The 22,574-nt window shown below is 46.9% G+C and overlaps 1 protein-coding gene across 3 annotated transcripts; it reads left to right on the forward strand.

The window, feature by feature from the left end:
* Positions 1-2,839: 2,839 nt before the first annotated feature.
* On the forward strand, positions 2,840-22,078 carry SEC24C (SEC24 homolog C, COPII coat complex component). 3 transcript variants are annotated; one of them, XM_036735966.1, is made up of 24 exons: positions 3,007-3,149; positions 4,359-4,555; positions 6,811-6,949; positions 10,250-10,419; positions 10,947-11,309; positions 11,806-11,942; positions 13,122-13,190; positions 14,601-14,712; positions 14,933-15,060; positions 16,443-16,581; positions 16,791-16,906; positions 17,036-17,160; positions 17,315-17,506; positions 18,221-18,314; positions 18,479-18,595; positions 18,837-19,007; positions 19,234-19,330; positions 19,439-19,584; positions 19,938-20,076; positions 20,372-20,490; positions 20,652-20,831; positions 21,007-21,198; positions 21,454-21,543; positions 21,694-22,078. In XM_036735966.1, exons 2-24 carry the CDS (start codon positions 4,387-4,389, stop codon positions 21,832-21,834), a joined length of 3,345 nt encoding a protein of 1,114 aa, XP_036591861.1. In that variant the 5' UTR covers positions 3,007-3,149; positions 4,359-4,386; the 3' UTR covers positions 21,835-22,078. The 3 variants fall into 3 exon arrangements, with proteins under 3 accessions (XP_036591863.1, XP_036591861.1, XP_036591862.1); XM_036735967.1 differs by lacking the exon at positions 3,007-3,149 and adding an exon at positions 3,304-3,463; XM_036735968.1 differs by lacking the exon at positions 13,122-13,190 and having other exon boundaries at positions 2,840-3,149.
* Positions 22,079-22,574: the final 496 nt, after the last annotated feature.

Below are 22,574 nucleotides of genomic sequence, written 5' to 3' on the forward strand. Positions count from 1 at the left end.
GCATATATATATAATACATATATATGATATGAATATATCACATAATCTGGAGCTACTGCCCCAACTCCCCACTCATACTAGGCACATAGTAGTCACTAAATAAATGCTTGTTTGCTTGCTTGCGTGATGCAGCTACTGTCCAGCTGTACCTCCAACACTTGGGGTCCCAAAAAAGGGGAGGCTTTATTAAAGAAGATTGGCTAAAGTGTTCATATAATCAATGGTCAAGGAATTTTAAATTAGGCTGTTAAATATTTTTTGATATTCATATTATCTGTTTGTCTTATGCTAACTATGTTTCATGGGCTTCAGTTCACTTATTTCAAAAAATGAGACAACAACAGCATCTGTACTACCTACCTCACAGGGCTGTTGTGAGGAAAGCGCTTGTAAACTGTAAGGGCAATAAAAATGTGATTGATGGATCAGTGATAGAAATTCTTTCCACCAGCGCAGATCTCAACCCACGCATAACTTTTCATCATCCATGATTCTTGTTCCTGAACTCTTCAAAATTCCTGCAAAATGAAATTCATGTGGTATAGTGGAAAGACCATTGCATCTAGAGTAAGACAAGATCTGGGGTTGATTTTCAACTTTAACTTACTAGCTATGTAATCATAAGCAATTCACTTAACATTTTAAAGCCAATTTCCTCAAATTAAAATGGGTAAAACAATACCTGAAGTACCTACCACACACAGGAATATAATGAAGATATAAGCAGATGTGTATATAGTTTTGTAAATTTTAAAAGTGCTATGTGAGTATCAACTATTAGAATTATCTTCTGTAGAGGAGCTATCCACTGTGTTGGAAGCCTTCTGCTACAGCCTACCTCCACAAGCCACCATAAAATTACAGATGCTCCAAGTTAGAAGGCACTTCAGATACTACCTACTCCAGCCTACATTTGTACAGAAATCCTCTCTACAACATCAAGAGGGGTTCACCCAGTCTTCTTCTTAAGACCTTTGGTGAGAAAGAATCCACTACCTCCTGAGGCGACCAAGTCTGCCTCCTTCTGGATAGCTCCAAATGTTAGGAAAATACTTGAATCTGCTTTGTAACTTCTGTCTATTGCTCGTACGTTTGTCCTCTGGAGCAAAGTGGAACAATGAATCCCTCTTCCACATACAATCCTTCAAATACATGAAGACAAATAACACGGCAGCTAAGTGGTACAATGGGTAAAAAAAAACCACTGTAGTGGGAGTTAGGAAGACTTGATGTAAAGTTTGAGCTCAGACATTTACCAGATGTGTTAACCTGGGCAAGTCCCTCATCTAAAAATGGGGACAAACCTCATAGGGGTGTTAGAGGATCAAATGACATATTTCCTAAGTGTTTGTAAACCTTAAAGCACTATATACTATATATGCTATGATGACGATAATTGTGATGCCCCCATCAGTTTCTCTTCTCCGGGCTACACATTCCCAATTCTTTGAACTGATCATATTATCTCCAAAGCTAGAGGACCTTTATGATCCATAGTCATTTTGATTAGGTCTTTCTTGTAATGTGCTTTCTAGAATTGAACACAGTACTCCAAATGAGTAGAGATCTGGGCAGAGTATGGCAGGATTACCACCTCCCTAGTTCTAGGCAGTAGTCCTCACTTAACACCTGGTAATCCAAAATCACGTCTGCGTCTACATCGTACTTTGGATCTCCTATAATTTTGATTCTTTGGCGATTATACTGTCCAATGTCTTGCAGCACCTCCAAGAGAATACTATGGCCCATTAAAGATGTTAATCAGACATGTTATCTTGTTCTCATCTTTTTTATGGAGATAAGATAGAAATTATAATTATTGTTCCTGAGAGATCATTTTTATCGCATTCAATGGAGTTCCACTAGAAACTGTCCCAGAATAAGTCACTATCCTGTCATTATTCTTTTTATGTTCAGTGTATCATCATTTCTTTCTGTAATTGAATAAAAGTAATTACAACATATGCTTATCTTTCTATAGACTTGAGAAAGCATCTTAGGCTCTGTGTTTTGAAAGCTTTTTGTTCCATGCAATTTGGAGACTATGTATGAGTACTTAGTATGACTTATAGCTATTAAAAACCTGTTCTTAAGTTGTTATGGGTCATGTTTCAGCATTAGTGAACAATAGTTTGGTTTGTGATAATGTTCCAGTTCCAGTACGCTTTGCTGGTTTAGTTTTCAAGGATATTTTGAGGGGTTTTGGCTATGTCGGTTCATGAAAGACAGCAAGTTTCTCTGACGTCTAATTATAGCACCGGGTTATGTTTTGTTAGGTATTTGATAGGAGTTAAATCTTTGCAGCCTGTAATTTGCAGTTTATGTTTTTCCTTATTATCAATATTATTGATACTGTCGTCATCTTCATCATGATCATCATCATCATGTCCCCCAAACCTGTGAGCTCTTCAGGGTCAGGGAGAGTACATGCCATTTCAGATTCGAATTCCTTGAGAAAAAGGCTCCACAATTAGCTAGTCTATGGTCTCTTTCTATGTGCCCGTAAACGTGCTATACCCTTGGGATATGGTTTGAAAAGGGAGGGGTGCCTGTCCTCGAAGAGCTTCCATTCTACATACAACGTGTGTTTCTGCATGCATTCAAGCAACCAGCAGAGGGCGCCGGAGCGGAGCCTTCGGCTCGGCAGAAGAAAACACGCAGCCTCCGCCGCCTGTTAGGGCTGGGCCTCCAAACTGAAGCCTTTGGCGTCAGGGTCTCCCCTGGGCCCGGCGTGAGAGGTCATGAACACGTCACAGGAGCGCTAACGGGGCGTCCAACTCACCTGCGGAGTCTAACGCCATCGAGGTTTAGACTTAGGGTGGGTTGAGGGGGCGGTGCTAGGGAAAGGGGCGGGATGTCACGGCCCTAACATAACACCATCGCAAGAGGCGGAAACACGTCAGAAACAGCAAAGCTTCCTCCGCCGCCGCCATGACAGGGAGGCGGCGGCGGTGGCGTCCGCGCACGCGCAACATCCGGGTTCGTTCGCCTCGTCCTAGTGAGGACGTGGCAGGCCGGGAGGCTGAGGCCTCCGTGCGCGGGGGAGGCACTTCCGGCGGCGACACGACGGCCGGCTCGGAACCGGAAGTGGGGCCTGAGAGTCACGACGCCGGGAGCTTAGCTGGGACAGGGGCTGGAGCCGGAGCCGGGTAAGGCCCTCGAGACGGGGGAGAGGTCGAGGACAGGAGGCCTGAGAGGAGGCTGGGGAGTGACGAGACGGACTTGACGTCCTGGGGCCCCTTCCTGGGCGAGCCCTGTGCGCAGGGGAAGGGAGGAGCCCGGGGGCGGGGCTGCGGCCGGGCGGGAGTGGACAGGGCCGGGACCCCCTTCACGGGCCTTCACTCCATCACTCTCAGGCGAGGCCGAGGGCCCCATCCGGTCCAGCCTCCCACTTGCCTCCCGTCTTCCTCCGGGTCTGCGGCGCGGGGGTCACCCAGCACGGAGTCCTCTTTGACCGGAAGAGGTGATCCCGTCGTTTTGCCTGCCCACCCTCCCAACCTTTAGTCCCGGCTGTCTGCTGGGGACCCACCGGCCGGCCGCTTGGGTTCTCCAAGTTCCTTCTCAGCCTCCACAGGGGCAGCCCCCAACCTTCTGAGCCAAGGAGAGCCCGCCCCGCCCCCTCGGGACTGTCACCCGGGACGCCCCCCCCCACGCGTGTGCACCTTGCGGCATGTGCTTGTTGGGGGGCTCATGTCTCCCACCCACCCCTTTTCCGAGGGAGAGAAACTTCTTGCTCTTCCCCTGCCTCCTTTTTTCTCCTTTTGTATTTGTACGGTTCGCTGACCCTTTTGACAGCCCGTGCCGTGGAGGTGGCAGGAGCTGCGAATGCAGCATTAAGCTTCAAAGAACCCGCGAGCGGGGGACTGGAAGGGTTGCTCCTTAGCAGAAGGGTTGGAGGTGCGGTGGCATTTAGGGTTACTACTGCCAGACAACTCGTCCAGATTCTGCCATGTTTGTTGCACTGTTTACCGTTCAGTGAACGTCATTTAACCTTTCTCTGTGTGTGCAGAGACAAAAATGTAACCATCTCAAGCGGGGGAGTGGGGTGAGGAGGAATTTACCTGAGTTGTATTGTGCATATAAGTATTCTGTCAGAATCTGGTTGTGTTAATGTGAGCCAGGCTAGAGAAATGAAACAGACAACTTGGAAATTGGGGTTGCTGTTATACTCCAGGGAGAACTATTTGCACTGTGAGGTACAGGGTAGGAGCTCCAACCATATCCTGACTCAGAGCAGACATCTAGCTAGCCTCAGCCCCACTTTGGGCTAAGTATCACTTATACAATATGTTGCAACTTTGGAAAGCTCCTTTCTGAACCTTCCCTATCTCCCTTCTCCTTTTTCTCCGGCTCTGCAGGTGAGGCCGGTTTGGGGATGCACTCAAGATGAATGTCAATCAGCCAGCTCCCCCTGGGGTGCCGTATGGACAGCCTCAGCCTGGCTACGCAGGATATCAATCCAGCTATGGTGGGCAGCCAGGACCCGTAGTCCCCCCTAGTCCTTACGGAGCCTACAATGGTCCAATGCCAGCCTATCAGCAACTGCCTCCACCAGGTATGTGTTTGAGTTACTTGTGAGCTATGAGGAGGTGGTGGCAGCATCCTATTGAGGGACTTTCTTTCTATGTGCCACTTAGCATATACTCTTTCCTATTCTGGTTCTTATTCACCTTTGTGACATTTAATGGGTGTGTAGCTTCCACGTTGTATCCATTGATAATTCATTGCTTACAGATATCACTATGAGGTACTGTTCTAGTTTCCTTGATCTACCGCCAGTCTGGGCATACTGGCAAGGACTAGACAGGGAAGGGGCATAAGTGCCCAGTAGGGGTAGGTGGTTTTCAGGCCTCTGGGTGGTAGGAGCTTTGTTGTTCTGTGTCCTGTTTTGGTCTACCTTGAGAATTCCTGAACTATTCCTGGTGTTTGGGTTTGGCTCTTCAGGACTAACTAGGTCTAATGACTTGAGGAACTGGCTATTCAGTAAAAGGGATAGAGTTTGCACATCTGACTCTTTAGGCCTTTTATTGATTTCTGCTGCTGAGATCATTTGCTTCTGTCACAGCCTTCAGGCACCTCAGTCTTTTGGGTATCATGTGTGTTTGGAGGACTTTGAAAAATCACTCTGACATTCATTATACCATTCGTGTTCTATTGTACTACTCCTTCAGGAAGTGTAGTACTGATTGTGAGGGCAAATGGGACTCTGTACCTTATTTCAAGTTACTCAGAGAAGAGAGTACATCTTTGGTGTGTGCCAAACTCAGTTTTTTTAATGGCAATGTGAAGAGGCGAGACCACCGAGAACTTGTGGAAGAAATATGAAAAATGAGAACAAAGTATTAGAATTCAAAGTTGGTAATGCTGAGACTGACTTGAGGTGAAAAACAAGTTGTCAGATTGTCAGATTTGTAGTATGTCCCTGCTCTGTTCTGGTTTGGGACTTTGGTCATGACAGAGTCCACCTTAGGCTTCTAACTCCCAACGTGTCAGACTGGAGTTTGGCATCGCCTGAAGAGCTATCTCTGAAGCAGGATCAAATCTGGGGCCCTGCCATGATTCATAGGTATTAATACCTTACATTTATAAAGCACTTTGTACTTCACAAAGATCTTTCACATACTTTTTAATGACAGTAACTTTCATTTATATAGTATTTTGAGGTTTAGAAAGTGCTTTTCTCACAACCCTGTGAAGTAGATAAAATAAGTATCCCTGTTTTCCAGATGAGAAGAATGAGGCTTACAGTGTTTAAAATGATTTGATCTCAAAGCTAGTAAATAGAACTGCTGGAACCAGCACCCAGGTCTTGACTTCTAGGCCAGTGCTGTTTTAAATATGTGCTTCTATAAAGTCAGGTTTATCATGCCCCTTCTGGAGTGTGTGCCTCCGCTGAGAGCAGAACAAAAGAAACTAGGCTAGTTTGGTTCAATAATATTCTGATCTGGACTTAGACTGGAGTTTCACCTCTAGCTCTGATGGTTACAAATAAGCTATATATCACCTTATGCAAGTCATTTTAATTTCACTGAGTGTTATTTCTGTATTATTTCAGCAGATTAGATTAGACTAGATGATCTCCAAGGTCCCAACCATCCCTGAAATTCTGTGATTCTAACTGAAGGCAGAACAGAAGTGGTATAGAAGAAATGAATAATGGAGGGGAAGTTATCTCTTAGGGATAAAAATGGGTTCATAGGATCATAGATTTAGATCTGGAAGGGATCTAAGAGTTCATCTAGTCAAACTCTTCATTTGACAGATTAGGAAACTGAGACCCAGATTAGGAAGAGCTTTGAAAGTCAAACAGAAGATTTTCTATTTGATCCGAGGGGTAATAGGGAGACACTGAAGTTTATTGAGTTGGGGAGTGGTAGGATGATATGATCAGAGATCTTTGCTTTAGGAAAATGACTGGTGGCGGAGCAGGGAAGAGATTTGAGGTAGGTAGATGGACCAGAGAAGGCTATTGCCTGGACTTGAGGTGATGAGGGCCTGTGTTGAAAAAGAAAGGGTTGTACATAAGAGATGTTGAGAAGATAGAATCCACAGGATTTGGCAACAGATTCAATATGGAGGTCGCAGAAGGGTTTTGTGGCTGATAGAGGGCTCAGCTTGCTGTTCAGGGTCCCAGAACAAGGATGGCTTCCATGGCTAGAATTGACAGTCATTAGTGTCATCTTCACTGTGAGGCAATGGGAGTGGCCAGTAGGTATCTGAGCTCACTGATCCCTATTTTGAGCCTCTGGTCCAGGGTAGAAAAAAGGAGACCTTTAGATAATTCACTGAGTTTCTGTCCATTCCTCTCAGGTGTGCCAAGAGCACCACCTTCCTCGGGAACACCCCCAGCCTCTACTGCAGCCCGAGTTCCTAGTGGCCAGTCTGCATATGGCCAGTTTGGCCAAGGAGATGTGCAGAATGGGCCAAGCTCCACTGTTCAGATGCAGAGGTAAGTGTTTGTGTCACCCTTGGTTAATCTCAGACAAATAGGCTATGTGAGAAGTGGCGAACAGTGCTAGTGGGTCCCTTTCCTTTTGCTCTCTGTTCCCTTTTCATTTCCTTTCCCTTCCTCCCCTTTCTTGATCTATTTCCCTTCTCCCCATCTTTTTATTTCTCTCATTTTCTTTACTCAGTCTTCCTGCTATTGCTGGTATACTGACCTGTTAGCTAGCATTCTGTTTCACATTCTCTTCTTTGAACTCTAGGCTCTCTGCCACTGGGTTTTTTTCTTATCCAGACACCATGCAGTGGTTAACATTACTGTCTTTACTGAATCTGCCCCTAAGAAATAATAGGAAGAGTCTTTGAGATCCCTCAGGCATGCTCCTGTCATTAGGGTCTGTGTAGGGCTGGCTGGCTGGACTCAGGCCAGCCTTGTCTCAAAGCACAGAGAAAAGAGCAGCCCCTCCATTTCACAAAGGCAGAAGCAGTGAGGACTGGGATGTAACTTGTGAGGGGTGTAGCAGGAAGGCCCAGATGAGAAACCATCCAAACCATTTGGCAGAGCAGTGCCAGGCGCTGTTTGTTTTTTCGGTTAATGAAGGAGAAGCTAGAAAGCCCCAGAATTTAGGTTTATACATTGGGGTGAAAGAAAGTGAGGGAAATAGCCTGGAAAACTTCCTGACCTTTGTTAGCTGAACATGTGGCAAGTGACCTTTATTTTCTTGGGGCCATGAGATAAATATATGTTTGATAAGAATGGAATGAGCTCTTAATCATGAATGCTAATGCAAGGGTGGTTGATAAAACAGGTATCCTTTGGGTACCAACTGTGTGCTTAATGAGCTAAGTGCAAGAGAATTCAAAGTATAGTCTTTGTCCACGGTGTAGGAGGGTAGATAAAACTAATAGAAATGAAACCATACATAACAAAATTTTAAAAGTAAACATTCTATATGAATGCTGGTAATTGGGGATTAGAAATTAAAGAAAGAGGTGAGAGGATAAAGTCTTCATGGTAATACAGTCTTCTTTAGCATAGAGTTTGGGATGGCAAGTCTGTCTGGGCTTCTGTGCAAGGGAGTTTTTTTTCTCCACAGAAACACCAGAAGGACCTTGTTATATTATAGGCCTCTAACATGTACTCCAAGGGTAGCATTTTAGCCAGGCTCCTTTAAATTACTTTGATTTAACTTTTAGACAACAAAATCAATTAAACATACATTTATAACTAATAACAGTTAAAATTTAATACATACAGTATGACCATGATAGCTTATTAGTTGTTCCTTTTTCTGTTTGTCATTCTCATTTTAAGGCAGCAGAAATACCACTCTGCCCTTTAGTGCTTAACAGAACTTGGACAAGTAAATTAGCGTCTCTGGACCTCAACTTTCTACTCTGTGAAACAAGGGGTTGAAGAGGCCTTGAAAGTACTTCCAATCTGTGATTTCCTGCAATTGATCTTTATTTTTATGTGTAGAGTTTTCTCTCTCTGTTTCTACTTGATGTCACTTCATAGAAACCTTTCCAAATATGTTTAGTTTTCTTATATTTATCATGTCTAATGGCAACATGACTCCAGTTCAGAACTTCCTTTTGACTCTTGCTATGTAGTGGTGGCCTGGTCGCAGCCTCTCTGAGCCTAAGGCATCTCTCTAAGACCTGTCTTCTACAATTTAGATGGTTTGAAATTTGTATTGGTTCACCATTGAAATCACAGATCCTTGATGTGCCATTGTAGTACACCAATAGTCCACTTCATTACCCCGATATACTATAGTTCTTTCAGCCATTCACCAGATACTGATTTTGGTTGTCCAATACATCTATATTTATGAAAATTCAGTTCTAAATAAATTCAATCCATATCTATTGTATATCTTTAATTTTTATGAGAACATTCTTGAAGTATATTCCCAATAATGGCATTATTTGGTTAAATTTCATGATTCTTGTTAAGTTTTATATGTAAAAAAATTCTACTCATTTTCAGTTCTAGCAGCAACGTGTGTACAGTTTTTTACAACTCTTCTAGCAATGAGTTTTCCCAACTTGTATAATTTGAAATGCGGTTTTGTACTAATATTTGAATAGTGTCTCTGAAACAATTGTATATGTCTGATGTTTTTTGTTGTTGTTGTTGAGTTGTGTCCAACACTTTGTGACCCTGTGGATTATAGCATGTCAGTGCTGCCCTTGGAGTTTTCTTGGCAAAGATAGAGGAGTGGTTTCCATTTTCTTCTCCAGTGGATTAAGTAAGGCAAACAGAGATTAAATGACTTGCCCAGGGTCACACAGCTAGTATGAGTCTGAGGCCAGATTTAAACTCAGATCTTCCTTACTCTAGGCCCAGTGTTCTATGCACTGTGCAACCTAGCTGCCTCTTATGTCTGATGTTAGAAGAATGCAAAATACTTTAAAAGTAAATAATGGAACCACACTATGAAGAACTATTTAAGAGGAGCTGAAAAGTTTTTTAGTCTCCTTCTTCCCAGTCAACTCACATTTGAAAGCATTGCCTCTTATACTCATGCAACATGTCAGCCTAAGATGAACTGCTCTCTGAATTTTTTTACTTTATAGCTCACATGTGTATTTTTGGGAGAAGTCTCAGATTGCATTCATTTGAGCAGTATACTGTTGTATAATGCAGGGCTCCTTCACTTCTAGCCCCTGGACTGACTGCTATACTGTGGCAGTAATATCAGTGATGGGCTTGGGCAGAGAAGGTGGAGATGTTATATGATTGTGCGCTCTGAAGTTCAGAACTAGATTTGCCACAAATGCCACCAAAAAAAAGGTTCACAGTATTGTCTCATGAATATTTAACCCAACACCTCATTGTAGTGAGGGGATGATTTTGGATTCTTGAAGGCTTTGATATTAGAATACAGTCTCTGGTGGATCTTTCCCAGGTGAAAAGGCTTTGAATGTGATCTCAGTGATACTGTTGACAGATACTATTGTCTAAGGATTGGTCTGATTCAGTTTAGAGCCTTACCACCAGGTTGGCAGAAGGGTGATATTTTTGGGGGGACTGGGGCATAGGATCTTTTATTGACAGTCTGCTAAGTTAGAGGGATTGCAGTGTCTGCAGTGAAAAATATCACACCAGTGAAATCCCATGTCCTTGATGTATCGAAGAAATTCACAGTTTGGATAATCAAGAAGTTGTACTATTTGTGTGTAGATATGAAAGGAAAAATGAAGTTTTGGCACAGCCCAGGCTGGGAGAAAGAAGGATAAGGTCATTTGGGGCTAGGGTCCCTAGATCTCATTATTACCTTTACTCTCTCTCTTTCCTCAGGCCCCCTGTATCTCAGCCATTTGTGCCAGCCCCAGCGGCCCCTCTGGTGAACCAGCCAGCTGCATTTCAGCCCTATGGCCCTCCCCCAACCAGTGCCCAGGTGACCACTCAGATGGCAGGAATGCAGATCAGTGGCCCGGCTGCCCCTCTTCCTTCAGGGTTAGGCTACGGTGAGTGCCTGGGGGTGCAAAGACTTTGTTTGCTTTCTTTCTTTGCCTGTCCCCCAAGGAATGGAGGAAAGAACATTTATTAAGCCTTTGCTGTGTCCAAAGCATAAACCTTGGGAGTGTAAATGGGAAAGTATGTGCTCCTCTAATGGGTGATACAGCACATATAGGGGGTTTCAGTTTTTGAGTCAGATGGGAAGGCACAGCATCTTTAGGTGCAACGGCAAAGCAGATGATCATGCATTTTTAGTGACATTTCCATTAATTATACCAGTTTTTTTTAATATGGAACCACTGGACACTGCCAAATGCTTTGCCATTGAGAGTTTTGTTTTCCAGGTCTTTGGTAGCTATAGCTGATATAAGCTAGAAGGTTCTGTGATGGGTTCCTTAACTCTACTTTTCTGTGCCTCTTAATACCAAAAAATGGGATAATTACAGTCACCTCTGCTTTGTGGATAGAGAAGCAGCTTATTAAATAAGCAGGAATTAGGGACTGGGGCAATAACTTATCTGCTTCTGTTCTTCAGGGCCACCACCTACATCAGTGGCTTCAGCTTCAGGAAGTTTTCAAGGCTCCAGTCTATATGGCTCTTACCCTCAGAACCTGGCTCCACCCACTAGCCTGGCCCAGGGTCATCCTGGTGCTCAAACCCCACAGCGCTCTGCCCCTATGCAGGCTTCTAGTTTCCCACCCTCAGCAGCAGGGGGCCCCAGGCCTCCTTCAATTGCTGGACCATCCATGCCTGGACAGAGCTTTGGGGGGCCCTCAGTGAGCCAGTCCAACCATGCATCCTCACCTCCCCCACAAACTCACCCCCCAATGCCTGGCCCCCCAGGACCACCACCTCCTATGCACTCCTCCCAGCCAGGCTATCAGCTACAACAAAATGGTGAGTCTTCCCCATGTTGGCTTTGTCAGAGCTGGGAGCTCTGGCCATCCATGTGCCATGAATTTAAGTACCATTTGTTTGACTAGTGATTTTCTTTATGGGACAGAAGGTAGATCGTCAGCAGCTCTCCTTCCCAGGAGTTTATGATAATTTCGATAATCTCAGTGATAGAACATTTGGAGATTTACAGAGTGTTTTTCTTACCTGATAGAATAGGTGGTGCAGGTATTGGCTCCATTTAACATAGGGAAACTGAGGCTTAGGGAAGTTTAAGGCACTTGCACAGGGTTACACAGCTATTAAGCATCTGATCCAGGACTTGTGACTCCAAGATTAGTTAGTATTCTTTACACTTGATTTTTCCAAGTTGGTGGTGAGTGAGCTATATCACTGTACCTTAGCATTTATCTCTTGTGTTTGTGAAATGCCTTAGGCCTTGGGAGAGAGGATAGGGAGGAAGTTACGGGATTATAATCCTCATGTCTTTCCCTTGCAGGCTCTTTTGGACCAGCTCGAGGCCCTCAACCCAACTATGGGGGAGCCTACTCCGGAGCACCCAACTTTGCCAGTCAACCTGGGCCTCCTCAGCCACCTCCCCCGAAGCGCTTGGATCCTGACTCCATCCCTAGTCCTGTAGGTACACTGTCTTGTGACTGTGGCTGTTTGTGCACATGTATGCCATGAGTAGTGGCCTGTGTGTGTATGTGTGTGCTAAGCTGGAGAGAATTGGAACAAATCTTAAGCAACATTGCTCAGTCTTTTTCCCTCATCATCCCTTTTTTTTTGTGGAGGGGTGTTGAGAGTAAATTTTGGTTGTTATTATTTGTAACAAGGAGGGGGATATAGTAGGACATAATGTGAACCTCCAAGGTTTGTGGAGTTGTGGTGATCTTTAGTGAGGTATGTCACTGATAGATGCACCTTGCGAACTGACTACCTCATCTTTGGAGCATGGGCTGAGACCATTTCTCCTGCACTTAGCCACCTGGTTAGACAGAGCTCTTCCTTCCTGGAGCATTTCAGTTTCAATGATACTGAGGGGAGTTTTTTCCCTGTTTATTATGGGCATATGAGTTGAAAGGCCTACAGCAGAAGTACTTCCTTTCAGAAAGTGAATGAATTTTATCCCTGAAGTGGTTGGAAACTTCAGAACCACCAAGACTTAGGCTGGATGCCAGGGGGCTGCTCTCTCTTGAATCAGCACCTCCCCCCCTCAACCCCGATCACTCTGGTCACAGCATTTGGTGTGTTGCTCTCTGATACTTTCAAGATATCGTATTTCATCGTGTTTTCTTCCCACTCTCTGTGGGGTTGGTCCCCAGGGAGGAGCCATTACTGTGAGGGCAGCCTGCCTGGCTGAGGGTAGAGTGAGCAGAGCTTTCCTCAGGTAATTGGAGCTCTTTGGAGCCATAGAAGACCAGCTGGTTTGAGGTCATTCCCTTTCAGTGGGACAATGATTCTCCTAGGTGGCTGGCTACCTGCTCGGTGTCTAGTCAAGTAGGAACACTCCTTTTCCTTCCTGGAGCATCTCTGCCTGCCCAGCTCTTCCCCACACTCTCCCTGCTTGGCATCCGTCTGGGCCTTGTTCCTTATCCTCCTGCATCACACCCTGAGTCACCAGAGCCTTTGAGCTGGGAGGCCAGGGACGCAGGGGCTCCCACAGCCAGACAGAACCTGGTTTCACGATGTTTTCAGAGCTCCAGATGTATGTGTCTGACTCCCTCAGGGCTGAGAGAAGTAACATCTGCTTGTTCTTTTGTTTCTCTCCGTGTGTCCTTTTGCTGCCTTTATTATTAAAACACAAACTAAAAGCAACTCAATGAGCTGCCTCCTCAGCAGAAAACCAGGCACAGAATAGACCCCGATGCCATTCCCAGCCCAGTAAGTCCGGGGGTGGGGAGTGCGCGTCTTCTCCGTGTTGGTGCCACCCGTGCATGCTGTGACTTCAGCTTCACTTCATTCACTGTGTTCACCCCTTCCTCTCATCCTTCAACCCACCCATCCTCCCACTGGCAGGAACAGCATGCATGTCTCTGCTTACTATGTTACAAAGAAAGTACAGGGCTGGGAACAGCAGCACATGAAGAACGGGGGGGGGGGGGGGGGGGGTGGAATTTCTAGAAAACTCTATTAATATAAGTAAGCCACCATTCCACTCACCTCACCTGATTAATACATGCCCCGCCACTAGCTTCCCTGAGACATTACCCAGTAAGACTGGGTGAGAGTAGAGGTCAGATTTTCCTCACTTTGATGCTGGTGTACCTATTGTGGATGAGTCCACGCCTCGTTAGGGGCACTAGCCTATAGGGCCTTGGTGCTTTGGGACTAAGCTGTCTATAAGAGGGCCTGCCAGCTTGGGTTGAGGGATGGGGTAGCTGGTTCTGGACCTCTTCCTCATGAACTCTTGGATACTGTTGACTTCAACCCTCCCTCTTCTGTGGAGGACTGTGGAATATGAGGTGGGGGAATCAGAAGCATGTCTTCTTCTCCCTTACTGTTGGCTTCCTTTACCCCATCCTGGGGTGACTGAAGATGACCGTGCTGGTCAAGAATCTCATCAGTGGCCCACCAAATTTTTCTCCTCTTTCCCCTCAGCATCTTTGTAAAGTAAAAGGAAGCTTTGGACTAAAATAATGTTCTCTATTCCACCATAAGGATTAAGAGGGTCTTAGGATTAGGGTTGGGGTAGCAAGATGCAGCATCTTTCCTGTGCTCATGTCTAGTGCTCCTTTGAGACAAAGGCAGCACTTGTTCCCCTACCCACCTCACCATTTATCCTCTTTGCCCATTCCATTGAGTGTGGGGTCATTTCAGGTAGATTCATTTTCACCTTGTTACTATTTGTTTTCATTCTGACTGAATGTAACTTATGGGAAAGAAAGGGAAGTCTTGTTGGGGAGAGGGAATCTGATCAACTTAAGTGTCTGTATTTGGATTGCCCTAGAATCATCAAGAGAGGTTGGGCAGGGTAGGGTTAACCATTCGTGAGGGTTAAGTGATTTCATTGCCCAGCCCATCAGCCAACTGACATACCCCTCTTCCATCCCCCAGTTTTGCCCACTAAGAGTGCTGCTTGAGAGTGGGGATTATCAAGGGTGGGGATTGGGTTTATAATCCATTCCTTGGTATCTCCATGGAAAGGGACCTAGTTTAGGAGGATGGGTGTGGGTAGGTTTGTTGCTTGGTGAATCAGTGGAGTTTGTTGTACAGCTCTGTTCTCCTCCATTTCTTTGCTTTCTCTGGTATGGTTTGTTGCTTTTTACATTTACCCCATTCTCATTCCTGCAGATCCAGGTCATTGAAGATGACAGGAATAACCGGGGATCAGAGCCATTTGTCACTGGAGCACGAGGCCAAGTCCCTCCCCTGGTTACCACCAACTTTCTAGTGAAAGACCAAGGTGAGCAGGGCACTGACACCTTTCTATGGAGTCTTTCCCTTTCCCATCCCTGAGGGGCCTTCATAATTTGGATGGAGGTATACGTAACCATGGTCTACAGCTTGAGAATTAAGTTTTTGTTATGTCTAAGCAGGACATACCCCTTATGACAAGAAACAAAGCGTGGTGTGGTGATAGGGTCTGTGGATAGGGGTGTTCAGTAAGACAAGCTTTCCTGCAGGAAATGCAAGTCCCCGATATATCCGCTGTACATCATATAACATCCCTTGCACATCTGACATGGCCAAGCAGGCTCAGGTACCCCTAGCAGCTGTCATCAAACCGCTGGCCAGGCTGCCCCCTGAGGAGGTAAGTGTGCTGGGCAGTGGGCTTGGGAGGGAGCCGGGAGCCCCTCTGGGCGACCAGGGAAGTGGGAGTAAGTAATAGTCATCATTTATCTAGCGCTTTACATAGACTGTCTTATTGGATAGAACAATCCGATTATTATTAATCCCATTTTGCAGTTGAGAAAATGGCTCAGAGAGGTTAAGGGACTTCCCCAGGGTCACACAGCTAGTATCCCAGGCATGATTTGAGCACTCTACCTATGCCACCCAATTGCAGAGGGTGATGGCACTTTAGTTGCATGGATAGAGCTGAAGGCGTCATGGCTTATCATTCTGAGGCCTATGTTTAGAAAGAATTATAAAGATAAGGCTGGGTAGGGGGTTTGGAGGTTCTAGCCAGTCTGACAAGATACTTGGTTTGGGTAAATGGGGTGGGAATGGGGAAGGTGGGGTTTGAGGAACCAGTTCTAGGGAGTTTAGACATAGCTGATAGCTCAATTTTTCCCCTTGTCATCTTCCAAACATGAATGGGTCAGGGGAAGGCAATCTTTCTCTTCTGCCTAGATCCTTATCTTGTTATCCAGTCCCTTAACAAATAGACTACTTGGATAATGAGAACTAAACAGCTGCCAAGTAAGATCCTGGTGGGAGTATCCATAGCACATGTATCTCAGAGGCCTCACAAACCCTCCTGAGGGGAGGGGAAGAGGTAGTTGAGTGTGGCCTTATGTCGATGACTATTCTCATCCTAACCCATTTAGTTTTGGAAAGGTTGAGTTTGGCTGAAGATTTTGGAGTTCCCCCAGAGGCCCCTGCTTCCCATCTCTATTTTACTTGATGAATCTGTCTGCTCTAGTCTTAGGGAGATAGTGGGGTCCTTGGCTGGATGAGCTTCACCTGCTCATGTTCATCAACCCAAGAGAACAACAGGAGTCACTGATACTTAGGAGTGGTGGAGGGCAAGAGCCATAGATACTTAAGGGAAGGACAGGAGTCATAAATATTTAGAGGAAGGACAGGAATCTTACATATTTAGGGATAGTTGAGGCAAGGAGGGCAAGGAGTCTTAATCACTAAGGGGGAGGGATGAAAATCTGAGGAGGGTCTGAAGTAAAAGCTCCCAGGAGAATCTAAATGGGACCAGCACAGCTGTTCTTCAACTCTCCAAGGAGGGAATTCACTTTAGGGATGGGGAGATTACAGTACCCATCCTTTGAGGGACATATTTCCTGTGACCATTGGTCCCTTCCCCTTTTCCCTTCCTCCCTCTCAAATCTGCCCTTTTCTCCCACCCCCTTCTTCCTCTAGGTTGTTGTTAATCCTCTGCCCTGCCCCAGTGGCCATTCCTCATGTTGGACCCAGCCTAGTTCCCCTGTGTCTCAGCTCCTCCCCTCTCTTCCCTAGGCCCCTCCATATGTGGTGGACCATGGGGAGTCAGGCCCTGTGCGCTGCAATCGCTGCAAAGCCTACATGTGCCCTTTCATGCAGTTTATTGAAGGCGGGAGGCGCTTCCAGTGCTGCTTTTGCAGCTGTGTTACTGAAGGTCAGTCTGTGGAGAGGGGCTGGGAGTGTCTGGGGCTACAGCAGCCAAGTCTGTGATTGCCCCATCTGAAAAATATTGGGAAAGTTTGAGAACATATAGGAATGAAACTTAGAGTTTGAAGTCTGAGCTCAGTATAGGGCCTCCCTTCCTTATTCATGGAAATTGATAAAATAGTTTTCTTGGTCACCTCCCACTGTGCCCTTTGACAGTTCCTCCCCAGTATTTCCAGCACCTGGATCACACCGGTAAACGTGTGGACTTCTATGACCGTCCTGAGCTTTCCCTAGGCTCCTATGAATTCCTGGCTACTGTGGATTACTGCAAGGTGAGGTCAGAGAGAGGTGGACAGGTGGCTCAGTTTGGGCCCATCCTGTTTCTTTGCCATTTCATCCTCTTGCTCCTCACTCAGTCTGTTGATAACTCTCCTTTCCCCTCATGCGTCCTTCTACCTCAGAACAACAAGTTCCCTCATCCCCCTGCCTTCATCTTCATGATTGATGTCTCCTACAACGCTGTCAGGAGTGGCCTTGTCCGGCTCCTCTGTGAGGAGCTCAAGTCACTGTTGGATTTCCTGCCCAGGTGAGGGACCGTGAGCTTAACCTCCCCCCCCCCCCCCAGGGTGGTGGGGCAACTGAGCTGTTAATGTGACTGTTTACCTGCTATGCTTCTGGGTGATGGGGAAGCTGGCACGTAGATGGAGGGGGTATCTACTGAGGAGTATCCCCTCCTACAGGGAGGGCGGGGCAGAAGAATCGGCCATCAGAGTTGGCTTTGTCACGTACAATAAAGTGCTGCACTTCTACAACGTGAAGAGTTCCTTGGCCCAGCCACAGATGATGGTGGTGTCTGATGTGGCTGACATGTTTGTGCCACTGCTGGATGGCTTCCTGGTCAACGTCAGTGAGTCCCGAACAGTCATCACCAGGTGGGTTCCAGGGCCAACTGTTTGTGTCACCCTGACCTGTGATGGGGGTCTGGGAGGAGGGAAGGACAGAGCTGTTGGTTGGACCTTCAGGTGGGATCCTGTTTTCATTTTCGACTTTCTCCATTCTGTCCTTCACATTGCTGCCTGAGTGATCTTCCTAACATACTCCTCTCATTAAGTGGTCCTGCTGAAAAACTTTCTGTGCTCCCCATTGCCTCCTAAATAGAGTAAAAACTTAGCCTGCCTCTCAAGGCTTTCCACAGTCTGGCTCCCAACATCCATTCCTACCCATCCACACAGAGTCTGTTCCAGCCAAACTATACTACTGCTCTGTGAACCTCCAGACTTATTAAATATCTTTCCTTTCTTCTAAGGACCACCTCAGGTGCCTTCTCCTCCCCTTCTTCCAACAAGCTGAAAGGCAGCTCTTTTCTTTTTTTTTTTTTTTTCAAATTTCTCATTGTCCTTTTGACTTCTTTATAGTTAGTACATTTCTTATTCTCCTTAGTAGATGTTAAGTTTCCTGAGGGCAAGGGCTGTGTTACTTTATATTTGCATCCCCAGTGCTTGACACAGTGTCTTGCACATAATATGTGCTGGATTGAATTGTAATTGGGAGTACAGTCTGGGATTGGAGGCTTTGGTGGTTGGGCCCTAGATGGGTAGGAAGATAAGGGAGGTAGCTGTTCAGACTGACTTTTCTTACTCCTTCAGTTTGCTGGACCAGATTCCAGAAATGTTTGCAGATACAAGGGAGACAGAGACAGTATTTGCCCCCGTCATTCAGGCTGGAATGGAGGCCCTGAAGGTAAGCATAGAGCTGTCATGGAGTATTTAGAGTAGTGTGTGTCAGGTATGACTCCATCTCCTTTAGGAACTGTTTCAAACAACCAGTCCCTCAATATGTTGGTTGCTAGAGGGAAGTGTCTGCCTAGTAGGTGTTCATGGCTCTTCTTCCTGCCCCATCTATAGGCTGCTGAGTGTCCAGGGAAGTTGTTTTTGTTCCATACATCTCTGCCCATTGCAGAAGCCCCCGGGAAGTTGAAGAACCGAGATGACAGGAAGCTGCTCAACACTGACAAGGAGAAGGTGGGATGGGGCAAGTAGGCTTAGATGAGAAATCCTAGCCCCTACAAACTGCATTGTATGCCTCTGCCACGTTTCTCCTACCCCGCACTGATCCATTGATACACTCTGTTTCAGAAATAAGGTGGGATTCATAGTAGCTCCCTGTAGACTTGTTACAGTTTTTTTGTATTTCACACAGTGCTCAATAAGTAATAAAATATTTGTTGACTCTAACTCTTTATCCTCTTTACTCCTTTCCCAGACTCTGTTCCAGCCACAAACAGGCTTCTATCAGTCCCTGGCCAAGGAGTGTGTGACCCAGGGCTGCTGTGTGGACCTATTTCTCTTTCCTAACCAGTATGTAGATGTGGCCACCCTTGGCGTAGTACCCCATCATACTGGTGGCTCCATCTACAAGTACGCTTGCTTCCAGGTATGGGCTCTGGATGCTCAAACATACTGGCCAACAACAAAGACTGGCAGAACTGGGAGTTTTCTGTCCTACCTATACTCTTGATAAGGATGGTGTCTAGAGACAGCTTGTGGGCTTGAGGGGTCAGGGAGGAGGGTAGTTGATGAAGGTATTGGGAGGGTGGCTAGGGGATGGCCCATACTATGGGGGGAATCAGTGATGCAACTCATGGCCTGGGAAACTGCAGGTGGAAAGTGACCAGGAGCGCTTCCTCAGTGACTTACGGAGAGATGTACAGAAGGATGTTGGCTTTGATGCTGTGATGCGAGTCCGGACAAGCACTGGTTGGTCCTGGGATGGGAAGAGGAGATGTATAGGGGATGGAGGTTTCAGGTGCGGTTTGAGGAGTGCTCTTACATATCCTTTGTCCTGCACTGTCTCTGTGACCTCAGGTATCCGGGCAACAGATTTTTTTGGAGCATTCTACATGAGCAACACGACAGATGTGGAGCTGGCGGGTCTGGATGGAGACAAGACAGTGACTGTAGAATTCAAGCATGATGATCGCCTCAGTGAAGATAGTGGAGCCCTCATCCAGGTTAGGAAATGAGATCCAGCAAGGAGCTGTCAGTGTGTCTGTCTGAGAAGCAGTGGTTGGATGGCCATTCTGAGAGCTCTGGTCACGTTAATTGTGGCACTATGACTGGGGCCAAGTAACTTCTCACTCCCTCAGACAACTCTCAGACTGTCACTTGGCCAACAGTTACTGCTGATAGGTACCGTAGAGGAAGTTTCTTTGCCTGTAGTTCCCTGCAAAGTTGAATAAAATCACAGGTCCAACCTAACACCTCTCCACCCTCAAGTTATTCTGCTGTCTGTTGGGGGCCAGTGCAAAGAAGGAGGCTGCTGGGGAAGGGACTGTCTGACTCTTGCTCATCTCTGCCTGTCCAGTGTGCTCTGCTCTACACAAGCTGTGCAGGGCAGCGGAGGCTCCGTATCCACAACTTGTCACTGAACTGCTGTACCCAGCTGGCTGACTTATATCGGAATTGTGAGACTGACACGCTCATCAACTACCTGGCCAAGTTTGGTGAGGGATGGGCACCTGAGTAGGCAGGGGAAGTGTTGGGGGACAGAAATCAGAGGTCTGTTAAGTTTGATGAGGTGAGTTGTGTCACCTAACCTTGTCTGCCTCTGTTTCCTTATCCTTAAAATGGGGATAAGAAAAGCAGCACTACTTCTTAGTGTTGTTGTAAGGATAAAGCAAGGTATTTCTAACACATTTGCAAACTTTAAGGCACCATGTAAATGCTAGCTGTTATTATTAGCGCCTTTTTATAGCAGGGTGACTTGGAATGACTTGCCTTGTATTCTTTCTCTCTTAGCATACCGGGGGGTACTGAGTAGTCCTGTGAAGACAGTACGTGATGCTCTCATCAGCCAGTGTGCCCAGATCCTGGCCTGTTACCGAAAGAACTGTGCCAGCCCTTCTTCTGCTGGACAGGTTTGAGACTAAGGGGTGGATGCAAGTGTGTGGTCAAGAGTTGACGTTACGTTGGGCTTGAGAGGAGACGAAAAGAAGGGAGGAAGCCTAGTTTGGTTTTGAGAGGAATTCCCCCAGGGTCTCTCAGTGTCTCTTCTCCTCTTCCCTTCTTCCTCCTTCAGCTCATCCTTCCAGAGTGCATGAAGCTTCTCCCTGTTTACCTGAATTGCGTGCTGAAGAGTGATGTCCTGCAGCCCGGGGCTGAGGTCACCACTGATGACCGGGCCTACGTCCGGCAATTGGTCACTTCCATGGATGTGGCAGAAACCAATGTCTTCTTCTATCCTCGACTCCTACCACTGGTGAGGATTCGGGATTGGTACATGAGCTCCTGCTACGGAGAAAGTGAACTTGGGGGAGAAGATGGGCACTGATGAGAGTGAGAGAGCTTGGCTTGGGAGAGGGGGAGAATCTGAGCAAGTTGGTATTGTCACTGGTTCCCAGTGGTCTGATCCTCTTTCCCTCCTCTACCCCCAGACAAAGGTTCCAGTGGAAAGCAGTGCTGAACCACCAGCTATCCGGGCATCCGAGGAGCGCCTCAGCAAGGGGGATGTGTACTTACTGGAGAACGGGCTTAACCTTTTCCTCTGGGTTGGGGCGAGTGTGCAGCAAGGTGTTGTCCAGAGCCTCTTCAGCGTCCCTTCCTTCAGCCAGATTAACAGTGGCCTGGTAAGGGGCCGGGCTCCCAGGAAATCTGGGAGGGGAAGAGGGTTGTAGGTGATGTTAATGAGTAGAGGCAAAGCTATAGGGACCTAGTACTTTGGACAGGATCTGCTAGTCTTTTCCAAGTATTACAGAGGCATGGGTTGGAATTATCCCATCTCGGATCCTGTCTTTCCTTTGCTTCATGGGGTTGTATTCATGACTGGGCTGAGACAATAGTAACTTGGCCACTTGGGAAACCGCGAGTTCTGTGTTTTCTAGAGTGCCCTGCCAGTCCTGGAGAACCCATTGTCTAAAAGGGTGCGTGACCTCATTGATAGCTTCCGTGCACAGAGATCCCGATATATGAAGGTATATGACTCTTCCTAAGTTCCCCTTGTGTCATTGACTTCCCAGGGTCTAATGGGGCCAAGGATGGTCCTGGAGAACAGTGGGTAGAGGAGGGATGTTTGGTTGGTTCACTTCCACCATGCTGCCATGTAATCTCTGCTCTGGCATTAGCTTATCGTGGTGAAGCAAGAGGACAAGTTGGAGATGTTATTCAAGCACTTCTTGGTGGAGGACAAGAGCCTGAATGGGGGTGCATCCTACGTAGACTTTCTGTGTCACATGCACAAGGAGATCCGGCAGCTACTGAGCTAGAGGAAGTGGGTGCAGGGCAGAGGGCCCCAGGCCCCCAGGACAGCAGGGAAATCTGGACAGTTGCATATATTATAAGTAAGCAGAGATCCCCTCAGTCTCAGGAGGGTGGGGGAGGGGATGGGAAGGGCAGCCCCTCTCTGGGTCCAAGTATCTCACCACTCAACTCTGTCCTGCTGCTGGCAGGTATTCCTTCTATTCCTCTCTTTCCTGCTAACCCTGTCATAATGAATGTAGTTTCTCAGTTCACTGTGTGTGACTCAGTGTTGGGGGTGCCGAGGCACCCAAACTCTGGGAATGCTCTGTCCGTTTGGGCCAGTCTCTAAGCCAAGAGAGGGGGCAGCAGGAGTGAATGGTGGGGATCCTGGGGGTTGGGGCAGCGGTCGACTGGGACAGAAGAGAGATTAAGGTGCTGCCTCCGTTTTAGCTGGTTCAGCTCTATATCGGTGACTTCCTATATTAGGGATGACATGTAGGGGGCGCAGGAGTCGGGGCGGGTGGCCAGTCCAGTGTTTCCAGGCTCGCCCAACTCTCCTAGGCCTGTGGGAGCCGCAGACACTGGGGGATGGTGGGGGGGGGGGTTGGGGGGAGGGGGAAGTAGTCGCCCTCCAGCGTTTCTCCCCTGCCCCCACTGTCTGGTGTTCACTGTGGGTGGAGACCCTGGGGGTTCTCTGCACCCACCCCTTCTCTGCTAGGGGAGCCTGGGACCCATCACGGAGGTGGACGAAATTTCGGACCTTTGG

The sequence above is a fragment of the Trichosurus vulpecula genome, chromosome 8, assembly GCF_011100635.1.
Source record: "Trichosurus vulpecula isolate mTriVul1 chromosome 8, mTriVul1.pri, whole genome shotgun sequence".
Classification (NCBI taxonomy): domain Eukaryota; kingdom Metazoa; phylum Chordata; class Mammalia; order Diprotodontia; family Phalangeridae; genus Trichosurus; species Trichosurus vulpecula.